At 44.4% G+C, this 10,624-nt stretch overlaps 1 protein-coding gene across 1 annotated transcript in view; it reads right to left on the bottom strand.

The window, feature by feature from the left end:
• Nucleotides 1–1,715: 1,715 nt before the first annotated feature.
• Hgd (homogentisate 1,2-dioxygenase) overlaps nt 1,716–10,624 on the bottom strand; it is a 49,278-nt gene continuing 40,369 nt past the window's right edge. Inside the window, exons 12-14 of the mRNA XM_052740658.1 lie at nt 8,994–9,120; nt 4,553–4,734; nt 1,716–2,056 (exon numbers count right to left, since the gene is read on the bottom strand). Of these exons, the coding sequence (XP_052596618.1) occupies nt 1,907–2,056; nt 4,553–4,734; nt 8,994–9,120 (459 nt within the window). The 3' untranslated portion in view covers nt 1,716–1,906. The remainder of the gene's footprint in view (nt 2,057–4,552; nt 4,735–8,993; nt 9,121–10,624) is intronic.

The following is a 10,624-nucleotide window of genomic DNA, read 5'->3' as shown; positions in this document are numbered from 1 at the left end:
CTGCCCGGCAGCAATGTTTAATTTTGAGTAAAGATTCTGTTACATTAAAGATACCTGTACCTTACTTATTCATTTGTTTGTTTATCTGAGACCACAAAAGACCACTTCCCCAAACTATCTCAGGCCTGCTCTCAACTCCTCTTTCCATGAGTCCTTTCAGGTCCACTCAGAAACATTCTCCTGTCTCTGTTTCTCATTCATTCAGGACAATGTCAGGTTTTTGGTGACGGCTGCCGTTTTCTGTTTCTTTCTTTCCTTTTATGGACTCATTCCGATTCTTCTTTCAGTTCCTTGAATCTAGAAGGTGTTTTGTTGGCACGTTTCTCCTTCTCATTCCACCCCAGCCCACCCCTACCCCCAATGACTTCCTTCTTCCTCTTCTTCAGGTGTGGCTAAATGTCACTTCTTCCCTGGAGCCCTCACTTCCTAGAGAAAGGCCTTCCTAGTCCATCTCACTCATTGTTATATTCCAATCTATTTGTTTTTTATCTGACAAGCTTGTAATAGTTTTGTATGTTTATTTTATCTATTTCCCTCACTAGAATACAACCTCTGTACAGGCCAGGATCATAACTATATCCTTGAGGTCTCTAGTAAGGTTGCCAGATTTAGCAAAGAGAAATATTGGTTTCCCAGTTAATTATGAAGATACAATGAACCATGAATAACTTTTTAGTGTAAGGCTGTCCAAGAATTAACTAGGACATAGTAACCACTAAAATTATTTATGGTTTATCAGAAATTCAAATTTAACCGAGCATCTTGTACTTCATCTGGCAGTCTAGTCCCTGGGTCCTAACATATGACTCTCACCACATATTATTAGAGGAAAACTTGGTAGCATCAAATTTAAGTTGCTGCCATGGCAACAAGGCAGAGAGGGTTTTCTAGTCCTATAAAATCAAAGCCAGGACAGCTATCACTTTCCATATTTCTGTTCTGGCTTGCATATCTTTTCACCCCAGAAGAACATAGTCAATCCACTTCCAAAGTCTTGGGCAGCCCCATACTGGGAGGGACGATGACCTTATAAAGGAAACTTTATAAGTTGGGTTCAGCTTGCTATATTATCATGCCTCTTTTCTTTTGGTGTGGCCTCCTCCTTGGGTATCAATTTCTGTCTGCTCTGTCTCCCAAGACTGATTCTTCCATTTCAACCATCCATCCAAAACACCCTGCTCTAGGGTTGGTAGTAGGGATTTCATGCAGGATTACCAAATGAGTCCATTAATGAACTGTCCCAACTCAAGGAGGTCAATGGGTTTCCTAGGATACAGGATGTTTCCTGCAAAGACCAGAGAAACCCAGCTCTGAGCATCCTCAGACAGCTGCTCCCCTAAAGTGGATGGATTACTGCTTCTTCTTGGTGGCTGAAGCTCTTGTCTAATTTCATTGGACATGACTACCAGAATTAGATGCCTGGTATTCTGGGTAGGCACACAGTTTAGACAAATGGCTAGTTGTTTGGAACTTTGCTGACCCCATGCCTGGGTTGGCCCTAAGGCTTGACTTTGGATTCAACCTTGGCTCATGGTTCTAATGCTTGTCTTGCCTGCCTGGTCCAGTCACTGGCAGATACCTAGACATGTGATCTTAGAGTAAAGCCCCCAAGCTAAGCACATGGGAATTGCCCCCACCCCCAAGCCCCAAGCCATGGGCATATCTGGCCCACCAGTCCTGGACATCGAGACCTGAAAATGACCATTTGCAACATCCACAGATCACATATTTATTGAGTAATTAGAAAGCCATAGCCATTTCCGAATGCATTTCCACGAACACTCCGGGTTACTTGACTATGAAAAGTGAGCTCTTGTTTTAATCCCTGCCCCATATCCCCAGAGGGTGTGAGGTTCTCAAGGAAACCATGCAAATCTATTCTCAATTACAGGAGCAGGCTTCAGTCTCACTTAGGTTCTGTTGGGTTCCTGGAATTGGGGGTGAAGAGGCTCTTGAGGGGCTCCCAGCACTTGTAGTAGTTCTCATCCAAGCAACTACAGGTCTTGAGTCCCCACTTGGTGACTGCCAAACTCAAGGAAGATTCAAACATGAATGCCTACAGGAAATAAGACAAAGATGAGAAAGAAGAGGTAAGGCTATGATAAAGTGTGTTTAATTAGATGCATAGAGAAGGTATGGGTAGACCAAACATTGGACTAATTATAGTTATACATACTGCCATGGTGAGGAGAGGAAACACAAGCCCTGGGTTCTGGATCTGGGTTACCAAATTGAAGCTGTATATGAGGTTTCTATCTACTTGGGGCCTTGAGTGTGGGACTAGAATTGCTCAGAGCATTCTGGAAGCAAAGTCTTTATTTCCAAGGGCAGACACGGGAGCAACCCGGGGTCTTCTCAGGGACCATCACTTGTGGTGATGTCCTTGTATGTAGAGCATATTCTTATTTCACAAAGGAAGAAACAAAGCTCAGAGCTGGGAGATGGCTTGTTTAAGATGGTAAGTGATGGCAGAGCTGAGGTCTAAGCCTGTTTCTTCAGGATCCTGACCAAGAGTTCAGCTCAGAAAAAGGAAAAGGAAGAAGGGAAAGGAAATGGTCCATAAAGGGACTGATGCTGCACACCCCACTGTGTTCTGGATGTTTCTGGTCACAGTAGAAAGAAGCTGAAAAATGTTCTGTATATATTAGACATTTCAGCTTTTTATCAGTGGTTGATTTTCCTATCTATAGTGTCCTTTGTAAAATAATAGCAAACAACCCAAACCTTTCAATTCTTTTTGTTCTCATTAGGAAATTAAAAACACTCTAGACAGGCCAAAGGAAAATTATATTATTCTTTTGTGACACCTCTCAGAACAGCTGCATTAATGTGTGGGGTCTCACATACATTAATTTTTTCTTGTCTGTGTCAGTGGAGATGTGTGTCTTTGCCTGACTTCTACGACAGCCTTAGAGGTAGGGTTCTGAATGAGATGCAAAGGTATAAAGCCCCAGTTGCACATGAGGGTAAATGTTACAGCCTTTATTATTGTTGTCTTCTGCTGACTTCTTGGGAGCTTCGCTGTCAGGCTGAGCTGTGAAGAATCATATAAACCACTTCCCACTGGGATATGACAGATTGATCTGTGTCTACATTATATAATGGGGAATGGTAAAGGAGACATAAAGTTAGGCCGAAGTAAAGTTTCTGTTTATGTATATGTGTGTATCTCTGTGTGTGAGTATGCACACGTATATGTGAGTGCCTGTGGAGGGTGCCTTCCAGATACTCTGGGCCTCCAGAAACCCAGTCCTTTATCATTCTAATCTCCTTCCCAAGTCAGCTTCATCTCACTAGCAATCCAGGTCTCAGACATTGTTCAAATTCTTACTGTGTGTAAAAACAGCCCTACACCTCACTATTGTGGAACACTGATCTTGGTAGCATGGCTTTCAAAAGCCCATTCAAAGGCCCCAGGGTGACTCACGAACAACTCTAGGGTGGGTTGTGCACTTTCAAGGGCTGTCAGAGGCAATAGCCTAACTGAGGTCATCAAACTGTGTCTCACAAAGATGTAGGTTCCTACAGACACTCCCAGGAGGCTCTTGAAAGGGTTAATGGAGCCTAGGCTAAGAAGATGGGAAGAACTCTGTGTCCCTTCCTCCATAAAAGCAGCTCTGGCTTTGGACTTGCACCTAAAAGCAAACCCCACTGGACAGGTGAACAGTTAATGCTAAGGAGTTTACAAGCCATGCTTTTAGTCAAGCAGGTCTGTGTTACGGATTTTAAACTATGTAGCACTGAAGGCATTTGTTTTAAAATGTGAAGCAAGTTTGCATATGGTTTAGCATAAAATTATTTCTTGTGGTCCGTTAAGTCTATTTCCAAGAATGCAAAAAAAAAAATAAAATCAAGGACCGCAGCCAACCGCAATCGTGTTCTGCCTCGGTGTTTACAGCCTGACACAAGAGGAATACAAAGCAGGGTTTAAATCCCATCCGCTTCATCCCGTGCCAAAGGAGAACAAAGAAAATGAAAAAAGCAGCTGAGATTCGCTGCTCTCAAGTCCTGACTGTCTCGAGGCAAAGGCTGCTTGACCCTTCTTTGCTTTCGGAACTGGCTGAAGGTGACATCTGCCTCCTCTGCTACTGTGGTCCTCAGGATTACTTTCCATATAGAATACTCTGAGACAGAACACACACACACACACACACAGGGCTCCATTTAGATCCAGCAAGATCCTTCAAAGAGAATGAATACTGTTTCCTTGTATTTGAAGTGATTGGACGCTCCATAAGGCATTAGAACTCACAGATGTCCCCTGGGTTGGACAGTATATCCACTCTACAGATGGAGAAATAAAGCATGGAGAGGTTACATAGGAATGAAGAGGATTTGAACTGGTCTGACGCCCGGTTCAAACTCTACACTATCACACCAGAAGTCTAGTATATCCACACGGCTGTATGTATTCATACTTATAACACGCACATACAGACACAAAACAATCCTCACTCCACTTCTGTGACTTTGGAGAAGTAAAACAGAGCTGCTTTTTTCTATAGCTGTTTCAGAGCCCAGAGCCAGGCCCCTGAAGCTTTAGCTTGCTTACCATGGTGCCGTCGGCAATTCTCTCAGGTGCCAGTTTGGCCTTGCTGGCCTTCTCAAAGCAGTCTGCATCCGGGCCGTGAGGGGTCATGATACTGTGCAGGCTGCCTCCCCCTGGCAGGAATCCACCTTGCTTTGCCTCATACTGACCTTTGATGAGTCCCATGAATTCACTCATGCAGTTCCCTGGGAAGGTTGAAGCAGTATTATTTTTATTATCCAAGGCGAAACCCATAAAAAACAGTATTTCTTCTAGGAGTTCAGGCCTCATATTCCAAATTCACCAAATAAAGTCCACTATAGCACACGGTTTCACCACATTTCTGGTTCCCAGTCTAGAAAGTGAAGTGGTGTTTGTGAGTGTGTGTGTGTGTGTGTGTGTGTGTGTGTGTGTGTGTGTGTGTGTGTGAAGGTAATGCTATAAGATAAGCTCCAGACTTACAGTCCATTATCAAGTGATAATCTATGAGCCAGATGGTCGGTCTCTGTAAAACACAGTGATTTATCATAACAGATAACTGAATCTGAACAGGAGAGAATCTTATTCCTCTGTTCTCCTGGAACCTGAAAGCTGAACATTGGAAATGATCCTTCTTTCTACTCCAGACAGAAGGCTTTTCTACTTCATTCCTTATGGATTACTCCCGGGATCTGCTCCGTGCCTTCAAGGAATGGACGGCTCTATGGAGCAACCTATCACGTAATTGAATGGCTCTCAGTGTTTGGTTATTTTTTTTAAATAACTAAATGGACAATTTTACATCATCTTCAAGAGTCACACAGAATTTGACAAACAAAGCGTGCCATGCTTCCATTCTTTTGGTATTTTATTTCTGTGGAACTGAAACTCTTCATCAACATGGCAAAAACCTAAGAGTGAGAAATAAAGAAATCTGACCCCTGGGTGAATGCAAATACCTTTCCAACTCTGTCTATCCACTCATCTGCCTGTTTTCCACTCCACTAGTTTGCCCGTCCAGTCCATCCACTGAAAATGAATAATTAGATACTATTCTAACTACTGTGCTACACCGAGAAGTAAGAAATGGCCTGCTTAAAGCTGCTCCTTGCCTGTCCTGTGGGCAGATGGAGAGTGCAGAGCATGTAACACTGAGGTGAAAGCCCTTACAAAGTCTAACACTTGACAGGCCAGCACCATGCCCTTCTTCCTTCCGTGTGAAATAAAGCAGGTACCATAATCCTGTAATCACCTGCACAGCAGCCCATCCCCTGCCTCCCACACAACACACTGCTCCAGGCCCTACCAAGTGAACATGCGGTAACCCCGAGGAGAAAGTGAGGCCCAGGTCATAGCCCCACATGCACCTCATGAAGCAGATAAAGGAAAAGGAGCAAACGGAAGTCCTCAGAAACTGTATGCTAAGAACAGTTCTGCACACAGCTTCAGTCTGCAATCACTACGTGTCGCCAGGGTCACCTTCACGGCTCAATTTCCAGAAGAGAGCAAGACAGGATTTGGTTTTGATCTGAATGTGAATTTAGTTAGCAATGAGTTTGGTGAAGATATTCTACATCACCTTTGATATTTCAAAGGACAGTGGGAGGGTAGACCTTGCCTTTCTGATTAAAGCTGGATCTAGTTGACTAAGGTGCATTAAAATGACTAGAGGCAATATTTCTATAGAAATAATTCCCCAGTTCCCCTTAAAGTCACATCAAAGTAACAAAGATTTGGAGTATTGCTGAAGCAATATTTTTATATCTCTGATAAAACTAATTTCTAACTTCGGGTTCTATGGGGTTTTTTTTCCAGACAGACTCGGGGCGCCATATCTTTATGAGATGGTATTTGTCTCATAAAGTCATCAAAAACAAGTCATCAAAAACACCATAGGAGGCATTTCACAAGGCCCACAGTCTGCAGCACAAAGGGAGATTAAGGAGTGGATTGGGAGCCCGAAGGACAGCAGCACCGTGGTTGTCTCTAGCGAGGAGGGGAGAGAAGCCCTCTACCACTGCTCTCAACAGAAAGTCTGTAGACCTCTGGGTCAGAAGCCTCTGGCTTCCCAGTTCAGAGTGCAGCCTCTGAGTTTCTACTTTAAAGGCAGCGAATTAAACTCTGGGAGAGGGAAGTTTGAGAATAAACTTAAAAGAGAGAGGGTACTCTTGATGGTGACCTTGAAGGGGCACGCTGGCTGTCATCTGACTGTGAGGTGGCCTTCTTTTATCCTGACAGCCTTACTTCCCCACCCTCACAAATGCTTAAATGGCCCATTCAGCACAGCTGTACACCATTAAGCTCTGGTACCTGGGAACTGTAACAGAGAGGAACTCATATAAACAGAAGGTTCTGTAGTTAACTATGGAAAGCAATTTGTTTTCTAGAACGCTCCAGCTGAAAAATGCATGTTAGAGCCGTTCCAGAACTCTATGTTCAAAAAAATGTAAAATTCTCCTGGAAGCAGAATTGTACCTTGACCTTGTTTAATTTGCACAATTAAAAATGTCAACCTCATTAAACACAGCTGCGGCGTACTTATTCATTCTTGGTACTGTAGCCACTGACTGAATAAATATTTCTAGATGTGTATTATGTACAGGCCACAGCACTAGCTGCATCAATTAGCAGTCACATGTGTCTGCTTCAGCATCAGACACTCCGCAATTAAATCCTGACCCCGCCACTTAACTAACTGTGAAACCTTGAGAATTGCTCACTCCCCTGTGTCAGTCTCAGCTCCCGGGAAACAGAAAGGGAGGTAATTGATATTCTCTATCTCCTGCTGCTGTTATAACCCAAATAAGTTAATACTTTCAAAAAACTTACAATAGAGCCTTAGAAACTTGCCAACAACCGTTAGTCATTAGCCTTAATAATACAGATAAAACAAAACTGGATTTGTTTGAATCGACTTCTGAGCTGTGCTGGTGGCTTGGGAGAGAAAAGCTATCAAGTGGCCTTAACCTATGAGTGAGTTCTACCGATTCTACCAGTCTATAACATCGACCTGCCAGTGAGATGTGCCTATGTGTGCAGCAGTGGTATGAGTATCGTGGGGGTAACCAACTGCTCTCTAGATCTGAGGCCTGGGCCACAGAAGGGATCCTTTGCTTGGTTCTGAAAGCCTGGCCAAAGCCCCAGCCTTGGGAGGTCGTAGACCCTGCAAGGACACTTACTATTGATATTTAACTACATAGCCATAATGTCAAATTTCCTTCTAAATAGCCATAGCTACTCTCAACCTTACTCAAAGAGGCTTCTATTTGCAGGAGACACTGGTGAATTCGGAGTCTCATGGCTGCTCAAGATGCCGAAAATATGTGGAAAATGAGAGCTCAGGCCTAAACAAGTTATTTATACTATCCCTTCTAAGGCTCAGGGGATATGGTGGAAAGACAGAATGAAATAACATAAAAGGTGGAAGACAGGAAGAAGAGCAGTAAGCACCATTCTCTACATACAGCACAGCCACGCTAGGTATGAGCTCACAGCAGCTTCAGTGACTTGTGCAGGGTCTGCACATGGCAGGCCCTCTCAGTGGTCAGTCATGGATTGGGGAGGGGCTGATGGGAACTTTCCCTTTACTGTTGAGCTATAGGCCACTCATGGGGGGGTGCAAGGAAAGGGACCAACTAACTCCATGATGGCCAGTGGCCATTGTCCTAAGTTTTGTATCAACTGGTATACCCACCAGTCTCCAGTGAGTAGAAGGTCATAGAGAAAGTCTTAGTCAAACTCGGAAGGACACAAACTAAACAAAAAGAAAGGAATGTGGGAAAGAGATGAATAGAGATGAGAGAGATATACAGGGAATGGGGGAGATGGGAAAAGGTAGAGGTGAGGGCAAGTATGACATTGTCAAAGAATAAACTTGACAACACCCCCATCTTCCAGAATAGTTTATCTCCCAGTTTAGATTGTTATCTGCGTTGGCTTGCCGAAATAATTAAAGAAGGAACATTTTACTTGTTCTTATACCAGATTTAAGTGGTTTCCCCCAAACAAACTAAAATCACCACTCTTCCCCACCCTTCAAAAAGATCTGAAATGAGCCGGGCGGTGGTGGTGCACGCCTTTAATCCCAGCACTTAGGAGGCAGAGGCAGGAGGATCTCTGTGAGTTCAAGGCCAGCCTGGTCTACAGAGCGAGATCCAGGACAGGCACCAAAACTACACAGAAAAGCCCTGTCTCGAAAATTTAAAAAAAAAAAAAAAAAAAAAAATCTGAAATGCACTTCTTGCTTCACTCTTCCCAACATTTCTGTCTCTCTTTCGGCCCAGAGACACCGGAGCCAGGTTAGTCCATGACTCCCTGCAGACATCCGGACGTTGGAGCCTCTTATAGCCCAACAGTAGCCAGAGAAGCCGGACTCTAAACTCAAGGCCCGGCAGGCAGGGGATCCAAGAACAGCCTGGCCATTGTCGCCAGTGCCTCGCTGCTGTTTCCGGTTTTCCCGAGGTATTCTGGTAAAACTGAGACTTACGGTGGTAATATGGAGGCCTGAAGGTTTTATCGGCCACCCCCCACCGAGGTGGGAAAATGACAAAGTCGGCTATGGCCACTCCAGGTCGGACAGACTTGGCAGTCAGCACAGTGAAAATGGAAGGGTCCTGTGAATACACAAGGGGACACCGAAGGTGAGACAGACGCGTGGGAGGTGATGGCACAGCGACAGCATGTCACCTGCACATGTGACAGTTTCCTGATTTTCAAGTGACAGTTTCTGATGAACTGACCCACGGCAGGCTTAACTATTTGGGCTCTGATTGAGGTGGCAGTAATCACTCATGTGACTGTCCTCTTGCTGTGATTGAAGCAAAATGCATTCATGCCCGATAAGAGGACATTTTTAGCCTGCTGGGTCTACGTTAGGGGCTCCCTGTTACCCTACAGCTCTGAGAGCCAGAGCGCCTGACTTCCACTCCCAGGCTGAGGGGCGGGGAGCTGGGTGCTGCTCAGAGAATGTTGAGAAACACACAAAGCAGCATCCACATCCTGGTGTGGAGCTAGGTATGCTTCTTGGGGAGACGGGGCATCAGAGGTTCCAGATGGTGTCCATGGGCAGGAAAAATCTGAGAACTGGTTAACATTAATTAATTAATTTGGACTCTTGATTGACTCTCAGAAGGACAAGATTATACTTTTTCCAAGAAGTTTAGACTCCCGAGATGGAAAGACCAAGGTTCAATGTGATTGATACCCGTGTTCACTTTCAGACTGCAGCGCTGACGTCTGGTGATTCAAAGATTGGGAATCTGTTCTCTATTCCTTTAACTTTAATTGGGGAAAAGAGAATGTGGCTATGTCTTTTTCAAAATAACTCTTTGTTGAATTTGTTCTTTGACAGTTTCACGCATTTATATAGTACAGTCTGGGGACAGTCAACCCTCTCCCGGTCGCCAACCATCCTCATCTCCTGTGACAGGATCAGGGAAAGCTTCAAAGACCTGTGACTTGAGCTAAATCTTTAAAAGTGAACAAAAGAAAGGAAGTGGGGGGGCGGGGGGGGGGGGGGGGGAGAGGAAGAGAGGGGGGATTTTTGTCAGGGAAAATAGAAAAGATATCAAGGTACATTGAAATTTTGTAAAGCAGGGGGAAGGTTAAAGCCAGGGGTTCAGTGAAGGACGAAAGAGGGGTGAGATGTGGTACTAGAGAAAGGAGCCCAGGGCCAGATGGTGAGGAGTATCAAATGCCATGCTTCAGAGCTCAGACTTAATCCTAAACCACAGGGAGCCTGCAAAGATTTACTAAAGCAGCCGATGGATGGGATGACCAGATCTGAATTTAGGGGAGATAACCACCACAGCAGTACAGAGAAGACTGAACCTCTGTACATTCAAATAGAAGACAAAACCCAAAACCACGAACAAAGCAAAAAAAAAAAAAAAAAATCAACCCAACATTTCTTGCTGGAAGAGTTACCGTTTTTTCTGCCATCTGTCATGGGAAATGGTCGGAAACTATTAAAAGAAAGACAAGGTGAGAAGGCTCAAACAGAGCTTTAGCAAGGTCTCGGGTGCTTCTCCGTGATGCCTTGGGCTTGGAATCTTGATTTTCTTTCTCCCCTTTGGTTTTATTAAGATCCACTGTTGTTCAGAGAGGTAGTTCGGGTCC

This window comes from Peromyscus californicus, unplaced genomic scaffold (genome assembly GCF_007827085.1).
Source record: "Peromyscus californicus insignis strain IS unplaced genomic scaffold, ASM782708v3 Scaffold_16__1_contigs__length_79575227, whole genome shotgun sequence".
In the NCBI taxonomy this organism is placed as follows: domain Eukaryota; kingdom Metazoa; phylum Chordata; class Mammalia; order Rodentia; family Cricetidae; genus Peromyscus; species Peromyscus californicus.
This window is presented reverse-complemented; position numbering and strand designations above follow the sequence as displayed.